General features: G+C 41.6%; 1 protein-coding gene across 15 annotated transcripts in view; it reads left to right on the top strand.

The window, feature by feature from the left end:
- The first annotated feature begins 974 nt into the window (after positions 1-974).
- Positions 975-23441, top strand: part of LOC111577053 (uncharacterized) — a 39051-nt gene continuing 16584 nt past the window's right edge. For 4 of the 15 annotated variants that reach the window (XR_008602828.1, XM_055013931.1, XM_055013930.1 and 1 more), the window contains exons 1-21: positions 975-1098; positions 11038-12410; positions 14058-14351; positions 14452-14556; positions 14653-14771; positions 14958-15176; positions 15804-15891; positions 16276-16428; positions 16863-16960; positions 17305-17477; positions 17558-17674; positions 18336-18587; positions 18845-18979; positions 19095-19943; positions 20243-20473; positions 20575-20799; positions 20921-21148; positions 21250-21477; positions 21569-21754; positions 21921-22154; positions 22239-22409. Coding sequence is in view for 14 of the 15 variants with exons in the window: in XM_055013931.1 (XP_054869906.1) it covers positions 1011-1098; positions 11038-12410; positions 14058-14351; positions 14452-14556; positions 14653-14771; positions 14958-15176; positions 15804-15891; positions 16276-16428; positions 16863-16960; positions 17305-17477; positions 17558-17674; positions 18336-18587; positions 18845-18979; positions 19095-19943; positions 20243-20473; positions 20575-20799; positions 20921-21148; positions 21250-21477; positions 21569-21754; positions 21921-22154; positions 22239-22409 (5566 nt within the window). In the remaining variant the exon portion in view is untranslated. Of the gene's footprint in view, positions 1099-3568; positions 4014-4326; positions 4769-11037; positions 12411-14057; positions 14352-14451; positions 14557-14652; positions 14772-14957; positions 15177-15803; positions 15892-16275; positions 16429-16862; positions 16961-17304; positions 17478-17557; positions 17675-18335; positions 18588-18844; positions 18980-19094; positions 19944-20242; positions 20474-20574; positions 20800-20920; positions 21149-21249; positions 21478-21568; positions 21755-21920; positions 22155-22238; positions 22410-23441 lie in introns of those variants that run through there. The other 11 variants (XM_055013927.1, XM_055013926.1, XM_055013922.1 and 8 more) reach the window with 8 other exon arrangements.

Raw genomic sequence — 23441 nt, 5'->3', positions numbered from 1 at the left:
ATTAGAATTATAAATTAATATTTTGTCTTTCGAACAACCACAAATATCTGCAAAATAAACTTTTTTTGACTAATTTGAATAGAGTAATACAGTAGAACTAGTATAATTTTGTAGTCAAATGCTGTTAAAAAAAATTGAGATTATCATTTATAAAAAAATGCAAATTTTTAATGTGGGCATTATTTACAGTTTTGGCTTGTTTGCTTATGATTAACACTTTTTAAATTGTTTCTTTCTGGTATTATGAGTAGTTTTAAAAAAAGTGGGAAAATCTGTTAAATAACAGTAAATCTTGAAACAAATACTGTTAAAATGTATCTTTTTACACTGTAGGTTTACTTATTTGTTGTTTAAATGTAATGTCTTCATTCTGATATTCAAAATCCACAAAAATTTGGTTGAATACTAATTATTTTGAATTTAACAACTGATTTGAATCAAATAGGATCTGACTACATGCTTATCCCTTCTGTTTTTATGTGCTAAATATGAAGTTAGCACTGTAATTCTACACCTTAGCAAGGATATTCATGTTCTCTTTGTGCTTATCATATAGAGTACAGTATTCATTCATATTACAGGTTCACTGTTAACTAATACATTAACCACAAACTATTTTGGTAATTAAATAATCAGTTTGAGTAAGTTTTTAATGGAAAAAAGTCAAAATTCTCATATTCCAGCTTTTACGATTTTAATATTTCTGTCTGTATTTATTTTCTTCCACAATAAATTAAATATTTTTGAGTTGTGAACAAGACAATTAAAGACGTCATCATGGGATTTAGACACTGACTGGCATTTTGAATAGTTTTCTGACATATAATAGACCAAACAGCTGATTGATTATTCCAAAAACGAATTAACAGATTAATCAACAAAGAAAATAAGCCAGAATATTGTTTACTTGAGCTACACATCTCCTCTGCTTTTGTGCTGTCCCGTTTGATTAAACTAATTAAACCTTCTATCATGTGTTCTGTCAAATAGATGTATATTTTTATAAACTAATGGACTCTTTTCTGTTTTTCCCTCTGTCTGACCTGGTCCACACCATCTGCCTGTGTCTTGTGCAACGACCTTCTACATTCATACAACGTGAGTATCAAATATCATTTAAATGACATGAAAGGCATCATTTGAGCTGTTGTTAAAGAAATTAGCTGATGGAACTATTGCATAATAGGATGGTTTTGAGTAATCTGGGCCAATAATTTGTGTACTATCGTGATGAACCTTAGGATCGAGTGATTAATTGATTATGCAATTAGAAATAATTAGAATAATGCAATTAGAAAATCGCAAAGGTAGCCGTTTACGTCAAGCAGCTTGTCTGACGCAGGGTTTCAACTCATATGTTGATGGTTTTTAAAAATCCGTGACATCCTCTTTTGGTGTTTTCTCATGTGGTAATGCTCCATAATGTGATTTGAATCTATTACACAGTGAACATTGAACTGCAGCTTCACTTTAAAACATTACTTTGCAAATCACATTGCAAGAAATGTTCCGAAAATTGAAGATATTTCTCCTAAATTGTTCTTTCCGAGTAGAACTGCAATGATTTGTGGATAAATTGTCAAGTAATAAATTAATCGTCAACTATTTTAATACTCAATTAACAAGCTTGAGTGTTTTTTTTAAGAGAAAAAGCCAAAATTCTCTGACTCCAGCTTCTTAAATTTGAGTATTTCCTGGTTTCTTTCCTCTTCTATGGCAATATAATGAAAATCTTTGGGTTATGGACAGATCAAGACAGTTGCTTTCAACATTTTTCACCATTTTCTTACATTTTATCGACAAAATAGCAAATTAATCAGCAATAAAAATAATATCTAGGTGCTGCCTTACTATTTATGTGTAATTATTTTACTATATCAAATATGTACGTACAGATGAGTCTCCATTAATATATCATAATGTGATTTAAAGGTAATGCAGAGTGTAATTAAACAGCCCTGCTCAGCTGCAGAGATGCATTTCATTTATATTTATGAAACATTTCTTTAATGTCAGAGCTCATCAGTCTTCATGGGGATTATTAAATATTAATTCTTGGTTATTTCTATTTGATACAACTTTGCCTTAGAACTCTGACTGCAGACTTCTTTAGACTCTCAGTATTTTCTGCCTGCTAGAACACTTTCTTACTGTAATTTTTCCAGTATTTGTGGGTGAAAAATAAGCAACCTTTAACTATTTCTTGATATCTAGGGAAATAGTGTTTTAATGTACACATTCTTTTTGACATCCAGGCTCAAAGTGACAACCTGAGAGCTTGTTGCAAGATATATTTTAGTGCACAGTGCCCACAGCTGACTAGTTTTGGGAGGGGTAACGTGACCGTGTCTCCCCTCGTCATCTGCACCAACACACATCTTTATCTCTCGAAAACACACACTCGCAACACGCAGTGGTAAAGTAGAGTAGAATTGCCGGGATTCCCTGTATCTCCCCTCAAATAATTCCGTTTAGAGGTTTGATCTGTCACCTTGTAGCTATTACAAGACTCAGAAAGTACCTCGATTACACCTGTTTTGGAAATAATTCAGAGTAGAATGAACAGGAGTGTAATTAGGGTGCAATATTTAATATGCACAGTATGAGATAAAGAGAGAGAGAAATATTTGGCTAGCCTTTTCACCACTCCCATCTTACTGGCTGCACGCTGGAAGGTTTTTGAGAAATATGCATGCATGCTACATCTACTGTCTCCACCAGGTGGCATCGGGAACCAACACAACTGGGTCATTTCCACATCAGATGATGGAACACATTGTAGCATGCACTTAGTTGGCCTAGAATTCCTGCCTGCCACTGTTTGTTCAGCGCTCTGCGAGCCTCGGGGCTGGGCAAACCAGTATTTTGAATCTCAGATGACACCTCCGAGTGCATGCATATTCGTAGAAGCTTCCCATCGTTGCTCTGGATTGTCTGTGCATGCACAAAATCCACTATTTTGGGAAGCTGCTCTGTTTGTATTTGAGTAAAATGTGCACTAAAAACATGACAATCTTCACTTTGTGTGATTTTAAAGTGTGAGAAAATCCAAACTTGACTTCAAGGAGAGGCGGCGTGTCTGCTGGTAGAGAAAAGGGCGGAAACATGGAACATTCCTGCTTCATAAATTCTTCATAACATAATGGTGCCCTATGAATATTGATGCACTGTTACCATCTATCCCGTTAGTGCTCTTGAGGGCTCAGATCTGGAGCACAAATACAAAAACCGTGCCTCCGTCGCGTGCACTCAAATGTCATGTTCAAAGCTTTTAATTATTATAATTTTTAAAAACAATTTGGAGCCATATTTTACATAAGATACGGAGGGGAGGCGAGGGCGCAGCAGCGTTGAGAGTCAGAGGGAGATGAGTGGAAGTGGTATGGGGCGTTATGTAATCACTGAGCGATGGAGCCAGAGAGGGATAAAGATGTTCCAAACAAACATAACCCCCCCACCCCACCCCGTGCACTCAGCTGGAGTAATGCACTGCAGCATCGTATGTTTGCTTTTGAGCAAATGAGGGATATGTGCGTCAGTGGGGTTTTTTTTGGGTGTGTCTGCTTTTGTGGAGTAGAGGAGGAGTGGGCTCGTAGTCTTGGAGTCTGTGGTTCCAGGCTGTCACCGTCTCCAGGGAGCGTGGCTCTGCGTTTTCCCCTCTCCTCCCCTCTGTTTTCAGTCTCTCCTCCCTCTCTCCCGGGTCCAGCTCAACACCTGCTCCTCCAGTAGGCACAGTAGGCCCGGGCAGGGGTTCCTAAGCAACTGGAGGCAACGCCAGGAGTTCATTTAGCCTTTGTTTTCCCTCTCCCTGACTTGCTTTTTCTATCCAGAATTGAGGCAAACCAGCTGTACAGATGAATCCAGTTGATGCATGAGGTTACAGTCAATGTTTAACGCCACTAGCTGGCGTGCTGTGTGGCGCCACTTTGGGTGATCAAAGTCTAAAGGCAAACTGTCACTGTGCTGGAGAGTGTGGCGTCCCACGTGTTTCCTGCTATTCACGGAATAAACTGGTAAGACTTTTTCTCTTCGATTCGTAGCAAGTAAACTGGTGATATGAACTCGTGAGACAAAAGGTGACAGTCAGTGCCTTCACGGTTACCCTTGTGGTTCAGAGAATAATGAACCCCTTTACCCCCGCCTTCCCCCTGTCTGCCCATGAGCCGTATGCCCCTAATGGGGTCAGGCAGATGGGTGGGGACCATGCCGGGGTCCATAAAGACAGCTTGTGTGATTAGACGTATATGTGTGTGTTACACTTCCAGCTCTTGTCTAAATCTCACCGGTTGGATATGTTGGTGGGCAAAGGGAACGTTCCTGTTACCTCCCTGGACATTGCACTTAGTTAATGATTCACCTTTCTAATGTTAAATCAATGCATGGCATGGTTAAGTTGCTAAAAAATGCAGAAAAAGCATGCAATTTCTGCAGAAGCTTTAGATCTCTGCAGCTTTTTGTCATTTTTAACGTGCATTTCCTGCAAATTCTGACTTGTATTCGGTGCCAGAAGCAAGCATTGCATGAAAGTTGTGCGCTGTCCACCTTGCTGCCTGGTTGGTCGGTGCTCCCAACTCCAGCTTCCCGGAGCCTCGCTGCTCAGGCTCCACCCCTTTTACGACCATCGGACACCTTCAGCACAACAAAGCATGTGTCGCTCCGCAACATTGTTTCTCCACTGAACGTGCGCAAATATCAAGGATTTTATTCGGTGGATTTTATTTTGGTGCTATTTCCTTTCCCCTCTTCTTTGATGCTAATCCTACAGTAGGTAAGCTCAGCATTTCCGATTGTTTTGTTTTGTTTTGTTTTTCTGGGCGGTGGGACTTTGGTGTTTGTTTGTTTTGTTTGGACATTCGGCGCCATTTTCATACACAGATTGTTTAAATGTCCTGGCACGTTGGTCCGACGCAGCCACTCATCGGTTTTGCGCTTTAATTGGAGCGGAAAAAAGTTGGAAATTGCAGTGATTTTTGATGATTTCTGAAAAGAAATTAAATAATACAGCGGACGTGTAGTTCTGCAGCATCTCAATGAATCAAAAGTGCTCTGTATTCGTGGATGCTGCGATGGGTTGTTGTTGTTGTATATTTTAAACTTATTTTTGCAAAAACTTGCATGTTTATTCATTATTTATCGGTCTGCAAAACGAGGGCGCATTTGGGCATTTTATTGTGAAAATATCTAGTTTTGTTTTCTTTTTTTTTATCACTGCACGCCTTTATTATTGATATAATTATATTATTTAATATTGTATTAATATAATGCCTCATAAAAATGGCTACATGGAGATAAATGATAAATAAACAACAATATTTTCTGTTACTGCATTCTGTTATCTTAGCATACATGCAGATTTGATCATATTCTGCCATGATTGTCATATTTCTGCACCCTAAATGTGAATTAGCTATTGCTCCTCATGCTTTTTTCTCTCTCTGAGGCATCTATTTCCACAAATACTCAGATGTTATTGTGTTTTTTTCTCACTGCCTCTGCTTTGGATGCCCTTTTCTGCTTGACATGACTCGGATTCATCCCCCACCATGAGTGTAGGGGGTTTAAAAATATCCATCTTTCAGCTGGAAGGGGCGGCATATGTGTGCCGTCGCTCCTGTGCTCGCACACAAGACTCACAACGCACTTAAGAAAAACTCATCCAATAAGCCTCCTCGCCATTGATGATACTGCTGAATATATATAGTCAGATAATCTTTTATTAAGCGCTGCAGATATGACGTAGGGAGGATGAGAGGGACGGCATTAAGTGCATGTGGCCTGAAAACTGGCAGGTGCTGGACAGGAGTACAGTTAAAAAATGACACGGGATAAGACCCACGGGTGCTCGTGGGTTTTCTCCCGTGCTGCTGAATCAGCAGCGCTGTGAGCCGTGCAGCTACCGAGGTGATGTTGAAGGATGTTTTTGGCTCGACCGTGTGAGAGTGAGGTCACCGAGGTCCCAGAGGAGCTTGCTGGTGTTAATCCTCTTTTGGGAGTTATGATGCATTTGTGCAGTTAGACTACTACTCTGTTGTGTGAGCGTTGCTAAATAGGGAGCAGACTACTCACCCTTGAGTGCCATTTGCTCTTTTCTGCGTGAATGAGGAGCAGGGATTTGAGATGTAACTCTTAAATAAAGAAACTGAAGTGACAACACAGCGCTTTCTGCTGAATCCCACCACTGATCATGACTTCATGTCTCCCACATAAAAGAGCATTTCTCTCATAATGTGCAACTCCTTCAGGAGACTGTGGCTGAGGTGATGTTGGAAATGGATTCGAAACTGCTTTCAGGGCGACCGCAGTAAATCAATCATGCTACTTCATTCTTTTCCCATGTCGGTTCATGTTACAGCATCAGGCTCACAGACCATCTGTGTGTATTGATTAGTTTAGAAGTAGGCTCAGGGTCGGTTTACGCCGAGAATTAGGCTAAAATAAACCTCTGTAGTCTAACACCCTTTGTTCTAGTGTCCTCCAGTTTACTCAAGAGATTTGGTGTTAAAAAAAAAAAGTCAGTGATTAGCAGGTTTAGTTAGGAGTTTGATAATTGTATTTTTTTTTTTTGCTCCATAATCTTGACAGCACACAGTATTATTTTCCACCTCAGGATCTTTTAAAGGAAGCTGACTATGACTGTAATGGCTCAGCAGATGACCACTGGTGTTGTGTTCTCCATGTTGCTGGGCAGGCTCGTGTGCTGACCGGACGCATGAACAGTTTAGCGGAGGCACGTGTTAGCGTGTATGTTGGCATGTGTGTCTGTGTTTACTCAGAGAGGTTAAGAGGAGCCGCCATGTGGCCGCAGGACTGACATCTTGGCCTTTCCGTTCATTTCTGTTGATTTTCAGCCAGGTAGGCGGGGCTCCACATAAAACCATGAATCAGCACAGCGGATCACCAACAGAGCTTCTGCCAGCTTTTCTTTCTCTCTAACACACACAGACACACGCATGGATGCAGTGAGAAACAGAGAATCAGAGTGGAGGGAGACAGTGAGATGGGTACTGCAGGCAGGTAGATGGAGATAATCTCACTTGGTCACTTGTGGGCTGATTAACTCTAAACTCCTGCTAATTCCTTAAGCCTACTCTCAGTGCCCAGGAAACATGCTTTCTTTATGTCCTCGTATTCATCCAGTGTAATGTAAATTATTGTAGAACTCGTGCTCCTTTCTATAAGCGGCCAATATTCATACTATCCCTGCAGCGTGTTCATACAAAACAACTGAAATCTTCCTCTGCTGTCTTAAAAACTGGGTTATAACTGCAGCATATGTGCACACATGTATGCACATGTGCATATGTTGCGTTGTGTGCAGTGAACAGAAATAGATATGAGCCTGTCCGTAAAGGCCAACTAATGAGTCCTTGCATCTTGCACACATGTAGCTATTTATATATGATACCTCCTCCTCCTCCTCCGTCGCTGCAAGCGCTTCTCCATTTAGCCGCATCTTCTCATTTCATTGTACATATATAAAGACAAAGAAAGCTGCAGCATCGCCGACAAATATGAAAGATTTCATCGAAAAATTCCTGAAAATGCATTTTTAAAAATTGTGAAATTAGAGTGAGCTTTGGTTTAGCAGCAATTAAGTCGCTGGGTTATCATCGCTTCAGACTTTTTTGCATAATTCTAATGAGATGGGTGAATAAATTGGAGCAGACACAACATTAAATCTGCCGCGGTTAACTAAGTGATTGTTTGCTGTTAAATGAAATGCACTGACTCAAACCAAATCTCTTGCGGAAACATTTAAATTCAATTAAAAGCGATAGAAATTCTAACTAAGATCTTTATTCACCTCATCTCCTGGTGTTTTTGCACCTGATCCAGCAGCTCTTTGTGAGCTCAGTCTTGCTAGAGGGTGGCCTACTTCATCTATAATTTAGCTCATTACCGACACTAATTACACGCTATTGAGGGCAGATTTTTTTTTTTGCTTTTTTGAAACAGTGCAGCAATATTTCATCGCCAAAGCTGAAAGAAGTATTCTCTGCGTTGCTAGATATTGATGCCGTGTCGGCCGGGTTGGTGCTGCTCAGCTGGCTGACAGCAGAGATGTTAGACGGCCAACACAAAATGGAGGAGGCAGCAGACACAAGCTCAGCTGGTCCATTAGGAGCATGTCTGTTTCCTGACAATCAGAATTGAGATGACGGAGCATTAAAAGACCCAGAGGAGCCCGTGGGCACTGATGCATACCGGTGTGTATGTGTGTGTGGTGACCTAGGGAATAGGCCCTATGGGGGGTCTCATGGGGGGAAGGGTAGGCAGGATTAGTAATAGTGTGCGGCCCAGTTATTGGTCACTGGACACAAACAATGGGAGGGCTAAAGAGGATTTGGTCTGTTGGTGTGTACCCCCCCTCCTCCCACCTCCCCTCCTGCTGTCCTGTAGTGGGAAGTCGGATGGTATATGTAGATATCCAGGCTGCACCCTTTGGGGCGGCCCTGTACATCTGGAAGATCTGCCTGTCTAGCATCCACCCCTCCCCCCTTTCCCCACGCCGCCATACAGAGTAAGATGGGACCTGAACTACATATGGACGGAGACAAACACGAGCCCCATCGGTCACCAATTAGACGAGACCCGGTTCAGACAGTCTCGCTGCTGAATTGATTGCGATGCGAGCCCGCTGCAACTGATACAGCGTCACTCAGAAGAGGTGCGACGATTGCGTAATACCTGCGATGTATTTTTAGTCCGCTGTGTGATTGAATCAGCTGGTTTGAAGTTTCTAAATATACCAGATCTGTCCTCTCGCTGCCACGCCGGCGAATCAAAGCAGTGCTCATTAAAGGCCTGCGTGCTGCGAATCACATAGTCAGATGATAGCAATTTGTGCAAGTGTGCTCACGCAGCAGGCTTTATATTATCCAAAACTTCAGCTTAAAAACCTTAACAAGCACGTTTCAATCATGCAAATGAGAAGCAGCTTGTTTAATTCATCAGATGGGTGAAAGCTGAAGGAAAAACCAACATGAAGTGTTGACCAGAGCAGCTTCAATTCACCTTGGCGTTGTTTCTCCAAATTTTTTGATGTCGTCTCTAAATATTCTCCTATTTGTATCTTTGATGATGGTGATGGAGAGCACCATCTAACACATCAGCCCAAAATCTCACATAGATGTTGGCTCTGTTTAATGCAAATGCCATAGAATATGATTGACATCATATGAGTGCTTATTTTTTACTCGTACTTTTTATGTTTATCAGTATGCTGTATTTGATTCAACTGTGCAATAAGACACAGTAATCTACCAGGACCCAAGCAGCCCTCCTAAATGTTTATTATTTATATTTTTAGACTGTACTTTGACTTTATAATGCTGTTTTTTTATTGTAAATACCAGCAATTTTGTACCCTTTACTAGAAATACCAGCAATTTTGGCACCTTAATACTTCAACCCGCACATTTTTTTGCACATTGGTGTCCTTTTTTTTCTGTTTTTTACGTGTAATATATGTGAGCTACCTTGAATTTCGCTAAAGGGACAAATAAAGTATCTCTCTATGTCTTTGCTATCTGTCCATCCTGGAAGCAACTGTTCTTATCATCATATAAATGTTTCATCATAAGGTAAAGGTGATCCCTCAGAAACTTTTTATTGATTTGCGGTGACCCTTCTTTGTAAAGGGACAAGTGGATCCAAGCTTTGCTGGCAAAATGCCTCCCACAGCATGACAGAGCTTCCGAATCCGCTCACTGTAGGAGTTACAGGGTTCAGGTTTTTCCTTTAATTTGTCAGTAATATGTATATACCAATAGTGGTGTATATGCTGTATAGTGGCCAGGCTCTAATATGTACTTTTAGTGGCAAATTGACTGGAAAATCAGCTTAGAAACATCCTTTTTATGAAACTAACAAGGCATTTGAACAATTAATTGAATGCTTTTTTAAAACAAAATCATTTTATGCTGTATAAATGGCCGTGTTGCGTGGTTCCAGTGCCTTAGATGACCTGTGCAGCGTTGGGCGTGTGTGAGATGAAGAGGTGGCCATGCTTGGTGAAGGGATGGTCCAGGCGCTGCTAATAGGCAGATCCAGAGCAGAATGCTTCCTTTGTGTCAGTGAGACTTAATGAGCCTGTGATCAGCAGTGTTGTGAGTTCGCCCTCGGAGCTCCACGCAGACACAGACACCCTCTTCCAACAAGGAAACCTATTGTGTGATGTAACAATGTTTGTGTGTATGTGTGTTTGAGTTGGAATATAATCTGTGGGTGGCGGTTGGCTTCATGTTTTAAGGGAATTAAGTCTCTGTGGACAATGCATGTCAGAAACAATGTAAATTACTGTAAAAAATAATAAAGGTTGCTGGGTAGAGCATGAGTCAAAAAATGTTATCAAGAACAATGAAGCATGCATATAGATTACCTTTTTTTGTATGTCTCGAATCAGAAATACTTTATTGATCCTCGAGGGGAAAATGCTTATGTTACAGTTGCTCCCATTGAAAGTCTGTAAGTGGTACAAAATGTATATAGAAAAATGTTTCCTGTAAATGGAGACATGTAGAAAAAGTATAAGCACAAAATGTATAATGTGCATTGTCTATTACACTCTCACCATTTATTGTGGACTTTTCCATTGTAATGTCGGATTTAACAAGCTAAAATGTTGTTTCATTTCAAACTTTTTAATATCCTGTCATCTGCCAGTTATTTTGTTGAGTATTATGTTACTTGTTAAGCTTCTAAAATGTCAAAAATTTTAATTTCTTACTATTTCTCAGAGGCCGAAGTCCTGAAAAAGCTTTACTTGTCCTGATTGTTGGTCCAAAACTGTGTGTCTGTGTATTTAGACAGTATTACACGTTACTTGCTGTATCAGTATAATTAGGTTCTAGCTTGACGTTTGTTACCATTCACAGCAACGTCAAGCCTAAGTTTCCCCACACATCGGCTAATAGTCAAACTGCTCCTAATCTTGTTTGTAGTGATCCAAGTATAGCCATGAGGTAGCGCTATCGCACCCTGCGCAGCGCTGTGACCTTTTCTCCATCTCTGACCCCCTTCTGTTCTCCTTCCCAGTGGCTACCATGACAACAGAGGCAAGCGCGGTGAGCGAGGCGGACACTGAGGGCAAGCAGAAGACCAGCGGCGCCGAACCCGAACCGGAGAGCAAGCAGAAGCCGGAGGCGGCGGCGTCCGATCCGGAGGGGGAGCAGTCGAGCAAGAAGGCCCAGGAGCAGGCCTCCGAGCCTGGACCCGCAGACGTCGCTACCTCCCCCGAGGAGGAGCAGCTGAAGCCTCGCACCAGAACCTCCGCCGGAAAGGGCCTGTCCCGGCTCTTCTCCAATTTCCTCAAGCGCCGCTCGCAGTGCTCCGAGGGAGAGGGCTTCGAGGCGGAGAAAGCCAGAGAGGAAAAGGCGGACAAAGAGGAAAAAGCTGACAAAGCAGAGGAAGAGAAGGTGGAAGAGGTGAAAAGTGACGACAAGGAGGCTAAAGCTGAGGAGGAAAAAACCGAGGTCACGGAAGCGAAGAAGAAAGAAGAAAAAGTAGAAGAAAAAGAGGAAAAAAAGAAAGTGGAAGAAAAGGTTGAGAAGAAAGGAAGTAAAAAGAAAAAGAAAGAAGCCAAGAAGAAAGCAGAGGAGAAGGATGAGGAGAAAGTGACCAAGGAGGAGACGAAAAAGAAGGAGGAGACGTTGAAAAAGAAAGAGGAAGCAAAAGAGGAGGAGAAGCCGACTGTAGAGAAGGAGGAAAAACAGGAGACAAAAGAAGAAGAAGAAGAAAAGAAGGAGACTGCTGAAGTTAAAGACAAGGGGGTGGAGGCTGGAAAGAAACAGGAGGAAAAAGTTGACAAGAAGGTGGCAAAGAAGAAAGAAAAAGAGGAAAAGGTGAAGAAGAAGGAGGAGGAGAAGGCGAAAAGGAAAGCAGAGGAAGAGGAGAGGATAAAAAAGCGAGAAGAAGAGAAAGCAAAGAAGAAGGAGGAAGAAAAAGCCAGAGAGGCCGAAAAAGCGAAGAAGAAAGAGGAGGAAAAGGTGAAAAAGAAGGAGGAGGAGAAGGCGAAAGAGGAAAAGGCAAAAAAGGAGGAGGAGAAGGCGAAAGAGGAAAAGGCAAAAAAGAAGGAAGAGGAGAAAATAAAGGAGTTGAAAAAGAAAGAAGAGCAGAAAACGAAAGAGGAGCCCAAAAAGAAAGAAGAGGAGAAGGTGAAGGAAGAGGTGAAGAAGAAGGAAAAGGAGGAGGAGAAGACGGAAGAAAAACCGAAGAAGGAAGAGGAGAAAGGGAAGAAAAAGGGTAAAAACAAAGGAAAGAAGGAGGAGAAGGAGGTGAAAGGATCGAGTGAGGAGCAGGTGAAAGCGCCGATCGCTGCTCCGGAGCCTGAGCTGAAAACTGAACCTGAAGCTGAACAGGCTCCAGATCAGCACTCAGATCAGCACTCGGTGAGCAGCGCAGAGATACAGGTGAGTCTGACTCTGACATCTGTTCATTAGCTTTCTTGCCAACGTACAGATGAGAGGATCGATGTTATCAGTCCCTGCAACGCTTAATATCAAACTAGAACCACGAGGCAGTTGGCTCAGCTTAGAATAAGGCCTGAAAATAGGGGCTGACCTGAACATCCCAAAGGTTTAAGAATTCAAAGCCTGAGATCAACATTTCCTCATGTAATCCAAGAAAAAGCAAAGCATAAATGGCAAATTGTAGTTTTGGGGAACAATATGTGCGGCTATTTCTTGACCAGATGCAGTAACCACTTAGAGTCTCTGCTGCTAGAAGCATCAAACTCCAGAGAGTGACTGTCCAAGCAGTTTCTGGGTATTATTATTATTTTTTTTTTTGCTCCCATGTCATTTTTATTCAATGTGGATTCATTTTTCACTACAATATATAAAGCCTGCATTTATATGAAAACAGCACAACCATGACTAGAAGTAGAGCAAACTCAAAATTGTCTTTTGTGCAGCATAACAAAGTTACAATTCCATGAATAACAAAACAAAAAAACATGACATTTTCACCATGTATGATTTAGTTTACAACATACACCACATTTTTCAAAGTCCCTCTAGATGTTACAATACTGGGAAAAATGATAACTCTGTGAAACTACCTGTTTTTCACAACACTCTGCACATCAACTCTAAAAACCCCATGATAAATGTATTGTCCAACATCTTCCTGACAGCTTGCTCCTCTGTTTGCCATTGTTGAACCACGCTGCATATATGTTATCAGTCATTTATGTGTTATTTTCCTCTTAATCCATCTCAATTTGTCTTTTCTGCTTTGTGTAAACACAGCCTGCAGTTCAGCCCAGTTTAATCACATGACTGTTGGTCACAGTTGAGACACTCATGGCTTCGGCCAAATTTTGACGTTTTTCTTTCAATCAGATGTAGAATAAAGGGATTTTGATGAAATATCCCATTTTTAAGCTTAAATTTGATAATTTTTTCCAATGGAACTGCATGTCACACAGAATTATTTCAAGGACCATGTGAATAGATGAGTTTTCCGTTACAAGAAAACAAGCCTGGTGGCCAGTTTTGGGGCTCCGTGGGCTAATATACTAAACAAAGAAGATACAGCATATTAATTAGAGAAAATAGAAAATGAGTGGTGCATGCAGATAAACAGACAGGATGGTTTGTTAAAGGGAAACTAACCAGATCCTGGCTGTAGCTTTGTATTTAATGGAGCCTTATTCATCCTCTCATGTAATTCAAGAAAGCTAATAACCATATTTTCTGTAACAGATGTTAAAAAGAAGTCAAAATATAGCAGATAGATTCTACAAACAGAGCCCTTCCATGTGCAAATTCTTGCTGCCGATAAGGTTGTAGTAGGAGGAACCCGGGTTTTTTCTTTCTAATGAATTTTTTATGATGTGGGCAGCTTGGTCAGGAAAAGCAGCTGCGGATTTGAGCTGAAAGCTTGCTCAGGAACAAAATTGCCACTGAAGTAGCAACGAGTAGCAACAGCTGAATATTTACCATTCAATAGGATACGTGGTCTTAATTCTCTCATTTTACGTTGTGCATTGTACCACTTTCTTTCCATCTGTGTATTTGATATACTTGGAAAATGTCCTGTGCTGACTCCACCAGCCAGCTCAAGAGGAGGGAAAAGGAGAAGCTGTGATAAAGAAGGAGCCTGAAGTGGTGGAAGAAGTGAGAAAGGAAGACGTGGAGGAGAAAGTGGAAGAACCGGCAGAGCAGCAGCAGGAGGAGGAAGCAGCAAAAGGAGAGGAAAAGGCAACAGAGCAGGCGAAGAAAGAGAAGCCCGTGAAAGAGAAGAAGACGGAAAAGAAGACGGAAGAGGCTAAAGGCTCGAAACGTCAGAAAACCATGCAATGCAAAGTCACCTTACTGGACGACACTCAGTTTGAGTGCGAGCTTGATGTAAGGAACCTCAAAAATCACAAATATATTATGCTTTTGTTACACTTACACACAGAAAGACTGAAACATCTGTGTATGTGTGTCTATCTGTCTCTTTTAGAAACATGCTAAAGGCCAAGAACTCCTCACAAAGGTGTGCGACCATGTCAACCTGGTGGAGAAGGATTACTTTGGCCTTGCAAACTGGGAAACTCCAACCAACAAGGTACGCGGCTTTTGCTAGTGCTGTAATTTGAGTTATTCTTGAGAAGCAGTTGTTGTTGGGTTATTGGTCATTTTCTCCCTGCATTTTCCTTTGCAGACGTGGTTGGAACCCACCAAAGAGATCCGGAAACAGGTTTCAGGTGCTGTCTATGAGTTTACATTCAACGTCAAGTTCTACCCTCCAGATCCAGCACAGCTCACTGAAGACCTCACCAGGTGAATCTGAGACAAATGAGATATAATATGTCATTTAGGGAGCTTTAGAGTTAACATGTAGGCAGATTTTTTTACCTTTTGGCACAGCTCAGCTACCCATTTCACCTTCGCTTCCTATCTTGATGAGAGGCAACACAAACCACCTCTTTAAAGATGGCTTATTTTTCCCTTTTACATCTTCTCCAGGTACTTTCTCTGTCTCCAGCTGAGGAAGGACATCATGCGAGGTGTTCTCCCCTGTTCCTTCGTCACGCTGTCCCTGCTGGGCTCCTACACGGCCCAGTCAGAGCTAGGGGAATACGACCCAGAGCTCCATGGATCGGACTACGTAAAAGACCTGAGCCTGGCCCCCGGACAAAACAAGGAGCTGGAGGAAAAAGTGATGGAGCTGCACCGCACATACAGGTCTGTAAAAGGGATGGGGTGGACCTCTGTGTGTTTGTTGTTGCTTGAAGATGGTTTGAGCGAAACTCTCTGAACCCCCGAACCTGCTGTTGGATTTAAAGGGCGTGTTATATTTTAAAAATCGCCAAAATTAAACCATTTATCAGACCCAAAAATTGGGAAAATAAAAGAAGTCATTGGGTTTCAAATAGTCTTTGAACTACTCAGCTGTGATGTGTAACCAAATAAAATCTTCAAGTCAAAACATTTACCCAAAACATGTCAAGTTTAGATATGGCATTTAAAAAGTCACCAAAATAAGTCATTTTCTATCAAATGTTGTATATGTTGAATCCATGTAAAAAAGATATCATAAAAATATATAATCAAAGAAACAAGCTTTCATTTTTTACACTCAAAGCATTGTAGCTTCTTGTACTGCAAAGAAAGATATTTTTGCATCCTCTCTCCTTTCTAGCCCTGGTTGTGCTGTTGCCATAAAGGTACAGAACTTTATATGTCAGTGAAAAATGAGCCAACAGTGAGTTAAAATGTAACAGGAGCAAAAAATGCCCAGAAACTTACTGAGGTTCAGTGGGTTAAAATGATCCTGACAGTAAAACTACTCTTCTTTTCTGTGTGCATCAGGTCAATGAGCCCAGCACAAGCAGATATGTTGTTTCTTGAAAATGCCAAGAAACTTGCCATGTATGGAGTTGACCTGCACCAAGCCAAGGTAAATAATTATTGCTATTATTTTTCTTCCCTAAATTAATCTGTCAGGTTGCGCTTATGCTTTGCAGGTTTATTTGTGATTAATGGGAATTCTAAAATGCCAAAGATGAAGTATGCACCAACGGCCCTCCATTTTTCAAATGTTTCCCTGCATTTTTGCAGCAGCATGCTTGTGTTACATCCGTAACATCCAGATTTAATTACAAAATTGACGTCAACCTCCTTTCGTCAACAGCGAGAGATTAATAATATTTCAAACTCCATGACCTCAAAATACACAATCTCATGGTGTGAGAAAGTCTGCCTCCCAGTGGCTGTTAGGTGTAAGTGCAGGGGGACTGTTTTTCAATGACAGCATCATAACTGTTTGTCTTTTTCCATGCAGGATCTTGATGGTGTTGACATCACGTTGGGGGTTTGCTCCAGCGGTTTGATGGTTTACAAGGACAAGCTGAGGATCAACCGTTTCCCTTGGCCCAAAGTGCTCAAGATCTCGTACAAACGGAGTAGCTTCTTCATCAAAATCAGGCCGTCGGAGGTAAATCTCATTCAAAATGTTTTCTTTTTGTGTCTTTGTCCTGGCACTTCTTATCTTTCTACATCTTCCAAACCCCATATCCCATCCCAAATGTGTCTTCTAAATCTTTCCCCAAATATCTGGCTTTCAAAAAGTGATTCCATGAACATAATTAAAATTCCTGCATTGTATTTTCTGCATTAAAACAAGTCTTGTAATGTTTTTTTTTTTTTGCTTTTATTCCCATCGTTGCATTAATCGTTATTCTTAAATGGTTGGGAGTGGTGCTGACATAATTTTTAGATATGCATTTAAATCTAGTTTACCCTTGGGGTTAACTGATTCGAGTTTGCATCAGTAAAACTCATACAAAGTGAAATTCTTTTTTTTTTTTTTTTTAAATGTTTTGTTTTAATATGAGGTCATTGAATTTAATCTTGTTTCTTCAACTTTAGCAAGAACAGTATGAAAGCACCATCGGCTTCAAGCTGCCCAACTACAAAGCCTCGAAGAAGCTGTGGAAAGTCTGCGTCGAGCATCACACCTTCTTCAGGTAAAGACGGGTTGTTCTTCCCTGATTCTCAATGACACTTCTCTGCCTGGCAACAGAGGTCATCCTCAGGTTCTCCCTGTCCCCTGGATAATTGGCTAACTGGTCATTGCAGCTTAAGCTCTATATTGGCTCCCCAGCAGTTTAACCACACAGTGAGAGCTCCATACCCGTGGTTGTGACCTTAGAATTAAACCCGAAAGGTTTTCTTCTGCTTAATAAGATAAAGGTGCTGCTGACTTTGTTACATAACAGCGACCATTTCTCTTAGGCAGAGCATGATTTATAATTTTGAATCTCTTGGTTTGATGATTGATAAAAAGTAAATTATTGTGTTTGTCGCTCAGGGTTTCGACAGTGGAGCCTCCCTCATCGCGTCGCTTCCTCGTCTTGGGCTCCAAGTTCCGGTACAGCGGTCGCACTCAGGCCCAGACCCGCCAGGCGAGCTCCATGATCGACCGCCCGGCTCCTCGCTTCACACGTTCCGCGAGCAAGAGGCTGTCTCGTAACCTGGACGGAGGTATGTGAAATCATCCAACGTGTCTCGTAGTAAACCCACAGGTTCGATAAGCTGCTCTCTGACTTGTTTTGCTCTCGCAGCTGGAGATGAGACTCTCCAGTTTCTGCAACAACTTTCATCCCCGATCAGGTCTGAGGAGGATGATTGGTCGCTAGTGATAGCGTCGGACAAACCGCAGCCTTCTCTTGATTTCTCAGGTACCAGGACGTGTGTTGAGCTCCACGAAGTGCCATGTGGCACATTTGCAGCTTGCTAGTCGCTAACGGGCTTATCGCGTCATTTAACATGCTCATTCATTCGCATTCATCTGCTTTCATGTGCTTTGAAAATATTGGTCGTCCGTGTGGTTAACCTGTCAGGAAAATGACCTACTCTGACACAGGGGTCATGACTTCTGCCTTGTACTTTCCCTGACGTGATTTCCTGGTAACTTTGCTCACTGTAAACTCTGAAAGAAAACAAGTTTCCAGTCTTGAGGCTGCAGTTCCTCTTTTTTTTTTGCCATTTTCGTCTTTATGTGTTGCACAACAGCTTTCATTTGCTTGTTGCTCTTAACTGACTGACTCACTTTCCATCACTGCTCCATCAGCTGTCATTAAAAGAGGCGGAACTTTATACACTGAAATATAAATCGCCAATTTTTCAGTTGTCATCTGTTCTTGTTGTGAAATATAAGAGGCGCCTTTCATGCATTTTTACACTAACCTCGTCTTACCGCACTCACACCAGTGTGGTGCAAATGCTTGGCATAAAGCTTAGTGGAGAACACGCTTGAAGCACTGCGAAGTTTTCGCAGCGGTCGCCGTCTCTCCAGCAGAAGCCTTACATAACCGCCATCACCTCGTCATCTCTTCACAGCCAGAGGGGAGTCTGAGCAGGCTTTCACTCAGTCCTGGGAGGAGGGGCAGTCGGTTCGCACAGTCACAGTAACCTGGCAGAGCTCTGACACTGGGAACATGGCCTCTGAAACCCAGACAGTCAGTCAGCCATGGCAGGAGCTGGCAACTGATGGGCAGCAGCAGAGGAGAAAGGAAGATGAGTGGTCTGAGCTTCTGCACGGACATCCTCCGTTTCCATTTGTCCCTCCCTTTGATTTAGTGAAACAGCCAGGTAGCCTACCAGGTTACCCACATTTTTGTTCCATTCCACACATACATAATTTAACAACTTTCCACTTAAGATTCTTTCCTGTTACTCGACTTTTACTAGTAGTGTCAAAAGCTCGCTCTTTATGTATGCACACAACGCTATCCAGTAAGAAACAAGGCCTTGTGACTCTATTTTGCCATCTGTTTGCAGTTTGGAATTTGTGGGTGTTTGTTTATCCGGTGCATAAATGTCGTATATTGTTTCTCTGATGTCGTCAGCTAAACTCAGCTTGGTAAAAATGAGCTCTATGGACCGACTGTTGCAACCTGCACTGACACAGCAAGATGACTGGTTCCTGTACTTTGACCGAATGTTCCGTTTATCTTCCACTGAGCGCGTTGAAAAACCTACATGTGAGTTTTGTGTGTGCAAATGTGAAAATTTTTTTTTTCCAAAGAAAGCCATTTACAATCTGCAATATGAATCATATTTCACCACCTTTCATGCTTTATATTATCCCTTTCCTAGTGTCTCCTGTAGCCCAGCTCCAGGAGGAGGAGCAGATCATGTATGTGACAGAACAGGAGCTGATCACTCAGGAGGTCACTGAGAGGATGCAGGAAACTGTGATCTTGGCAGACAAGATGAAAGAGGCAGTAGTTTTGGAAGGGAAGCTGAGAGAAGTGAGGAACTTGGAGGAAAGGCTTGAAGTAATGGATGAGATGGCAGTGAAACTTCGGCTAGCAATAGAGAAAGAATTGGGGAAGGAAGAGGTAGAAAAGTTAATGCAAGAAGAGAGAGAAATGGAGCAGGAGCAACAAATGCAAACCAAACGTGTAACACAAACTCTGGTGAGGAAATCTGTGAGGAAGACGGAGACAAAAGAGGGTGAGGTGGATGAACTGGAAGATCAAATAAAGGAGGTGTTTTTAAAAGGCCTGTTGGATGAAGAGGCGGAGGAGGCTGTGGTGAGGCAGGAGAGCGTAGAAGAGGTGACGGGAGACGAGAATCTGTTAGATGATAGCATGAGAGAGAAGCTACGCCAGATAGAAAAGGAATGGCAAGATGAGGTGGAGGAGAAGTTCGGCTCTCCAGATGTTGTCGGCACAACTTCAGTAGTGTCGTTCCAGAAGGTGGAGTGTAAAACTGTGAGGAAGGTGACTATTGTAGAAGATGGAGAGCAGCAAGATGTGCAGGTGCAGTCTGGCGAAACTTCAGAGGAGAGGTTAGAAAAGCAGGACTTATGGCGTAAGACAGACTTAGTAGTGGAGAGGACACTGAAAGAGGCTACAGAGAGGCTTCAGGCTCCAGAATTTGAAGATTTGTGGTTCATTCTTTTTGACCGTCCTCCATACAAGGCTGTTTTCAAACCACCAGGTACAGTATGTTATTGTGCAAACAGCTTCAGATTTCTACTAATCTCTCTAATATTGTAATATGACCACAAACCATAGAGAAATGGAGATCACGTGGTGAAATATTACCATATTAACAACTAGTTTTCTTGCTTTTTTCTTATAATTGCACTTCTGCGGTTGTGTTGGCTGCTACAGTGAGGTGTGAAGCTGCAGTTTTACTCATCTTAGTAGCATTAGACCGCTGGCCTGCTTGTCTTACAATAAGCTTTCTTGTACTACATGTTCAAATGTTCTGTCTCTTCACTTTCATAATTCTAGTAGTTCCCACCGTGCAGCGAGCTCAGGTGGATGAAGGCGAGTACTTCACTTCAGAGACTGAGATTAAAACACTTGAGGCCAAAACTGAAATTATAATAGAGGAGAAGCAAATAGAAGAGGAAGTGTCGCATGTACCAGAGATCCAACAACCACAGAGCGTCACAGAAAGGGTGGATGATTGGTTTGTGCTGCTGGATGTTATACCCAAAGAAACACCTTATGTACCACCAGGTACTGCTCAAGTACCCTGTACTGTTAATCAACACAACTTTGCCCCTTTTGTGCTTTCTTGTTCATAAAAGATATGATAAAATACTTTCTCCTGACTCTAGTTGTATCGAAGGATAGAGCCAAGATAGACGACGAAAGTTTTATCTCTGTGGCTGCAACTGTGGAAGTTGAAGTGAGTAAAGAAGTAGTAGTTGAAGAGAGAAAGATGATAGAAGAGACCCCAAGATATCTACAAGAAACCCCAGCAGAGCCAGTGGCAATCAGAGATGATGACTGGTTTGTGTTACTGGATGTTCTTCCCAGAGAAGCAACATACGTACCACCAGGTATTCCCAAAAATCCCTGGCACTGCAAGCAAGCATTTATTCTGAGCTTTGCAAACATTCTTTTCCTTAAAGCACATGTACTACCCATAGTTTCTGAGGATTTCTATCTCTTTTGTCTTAGTTGTTGTTGCAAAGCAGGTGTCTCCAGAAGATCGTGTCTCTCTGATTGAAGTATCAGCTGTTCAGCAGAGAGAAAAACGAGTGGCGATTGTAGTTACAGAAGCTGAAATACAGCAAAAGCTGAGTGAAAAACAAGTTGTAGCTCCGCTGCAAAGTGTGAAAGAGAGAGAAGATGACTGGTTTGTGCTGCTGGATGTTCCTATTAGAGAATCAGCATTTGAGCCTCCAGGTATTGCAGATTTTCCCTCATGTTCCTTCTCATTCTCTCTATCACGAGTTTTCTTGTTTGACTCATGTCTTACAGCGCTCCTTCACTCTGTTTTTCTTTAGTTACCGTTTCTGAGTATGTTGAGCTTTATGAAAGAGAAAGCATCTCTACAGCGGTAGAGTCCACGAGGGAGGTTGTTATCCAAGAGACTGTGGTGCAGAAAAAGGACATAAAGCCTCCCAAGCAAGTTATTCCAGAGCAGCAAATATTCCAGCCAGTGGTAGAGAGAGAGGATGATTGGTTTCTGCTGCTGGATGTTGTTTCCAAAGAGACTTCCTATGTGCCTCCAGGTACCTGATAATGCCTGTCTTCATATTAATGCACCAAAGATGATTGCATATGAGCGAAGCTAAAGTTGAGGTATACATTTTTGTCTTCCAGTTTCTGTGCCGCTACCAACTAAAATCTATCCAGTTATTTCAACTGAAGTAAAAAGAATAGAGCAGAAGGTTCAGACTGACATTGACCAGATAAGACCGCAGGTTTCCCAGCCACTTCCAGACAGAGATGATGACTGGTTTGTTCTGTTTGATGCTGTTCGTGAAAAGGCAGTCATAGTACCAACAGGTATGCAATCGATATATATGTCAAAATTCTACTCTAACACTAATTTCAAAACATTTACGCTTTGTTCATTGTTGAATTTGTGCAGCTGTTATCTTACTTCAGGACTGAGCCTTTGTTTGGTGGATATACTAGTGTCACTCAGTTTCTTTGACTTTGTTTGTGCCAGTTACTCCAGTTAAGATTATTCTGGATGTGAAGAAGGCCTTTGAGGCTGAGGTGACAACCACAGAGACTAGAACGTGGAAGAAGACAATAATTGGTATGGACAGCAGGCAGGACGAGGCACGTCTGTCTGAAATTAGACCGAGCCAAATTGCACCACTATCAGAGAGACAAGGAGGAGATAATTGGTTTATCCTGTTCGACATGATCCGCGAAAAGCCTGTTGTCATGCCACCAGGTATCTGTCATTGCCAAAAGGTCTGCAAACACTGTGCTTAAAAGTTGGCATCAGATTTATTTACCTTCTATGTTTCTGTGTCAGTCACTGTGGTTAGACGTGTTGTTGATGTCGTGACGCCTGCTGAACCGAAACCAAAATTTATCATGGAAGATGTGAGGCCGTCTGTGAAGCTGGTGGAAGTGAAACCACAAGAGTCAAGAAAAGTGGATGATGACTGGTTTGTGCTGCTGGATGTTGCAGCTAAACTTCCAGGTATTCTGCTGTTTTGTGTGGCTGTTGCTATTAGATGACATGATTCCTACAGGGCTGCCAAAATGGTGAAAACTTAAAGTGGAATATTGTGTTTTTCTGCAATATATATGTATTGAAATGTGAAAAAAATAGTATTTTTCACCAGATGACTTAAATAACGGATTGGAGCTGCAAGGTTGTGGTGCAAAGTGATAGTCACAGTTTTATCAATATTGAGATTGTGATAAGTCTTTTTATCATTGTTTTTCAATAGATTTAGAGATAAACTCTTTTTATTGCAGCTAAACACTGCTACATTTCTGCTAATGTACAAATCTACATCAAAATGGTCTTAAACTAAGGTTCTACTTCACCTGACTTCAGTGCATCTCCAAGAGACAAAATATAATTTAAATTGTACACAAAATGGCTCACTTGTTGACCATGTACTTATTGAGAAATGCTACAATTTATCAGTGTTATCTAAACATGCAGGCTATAGTCACCAGTAGAAGCTAGTGGTGCCATTATGCACAGAAAAGCTTCTAGTCTCCACAACTCAATGACTGCAGCAGCTCAGACAGGTGGTCGGCCAAAATTTCCATTAATAAGAGTTGAAAGAAGGTGTTCTAATGTCAGGTTTACTCAAGCAGAAAACCAAATCAAATGTCCAAGCATCAAGGAACCCTTCAGGTAGAGTAAATTATGTTATATCAGACACTACTCTTCTGGATTTATCATGGAAAGTAAGAACTGTGCAATTTTTCTGTGTCAAGCAGCAAAAAAGTTGTAGCATGATGTGTTTGAGTTAATTTGCCTCATCCTACAATGCTAAAACATCACATTTTGCAGCCTCGATTACATATTTCACCTTTTGCACTATGATTGAAAGCACAGTACAAAGTCATACAGAAATAGCTAAACTTAGATTACACAAAAAGCAAGATCTGAAGGACACTACAGGCAGTAAGACATGAAAATGGGGATTTAGGTTTAGCCAACAGCCCTTTCTGCCAGCAGTAGCTTTAAACGTTTTTCATGCTTAGTTTGAAA

Source organism: Amphiprion ocellaris, chromosome 9, assembly GCF_022539595.1.
Source record: "Amphiprion ocellaris isolate individual 3 ecotype Okinawa chromosome 9, ASM2253959v1, whole genome shotgun sequence".
NCBI lineage: Eukaryota > Metazoa > Chordata > Actinopteri > Pomacentridae > Amphiprion > Amphiprion ocellaris.
The sequence above is the reverse complement of the archived record's forward strand: the minus strand, read 5'-3'. Positions and strand labels throughout refer to the sequence as shown.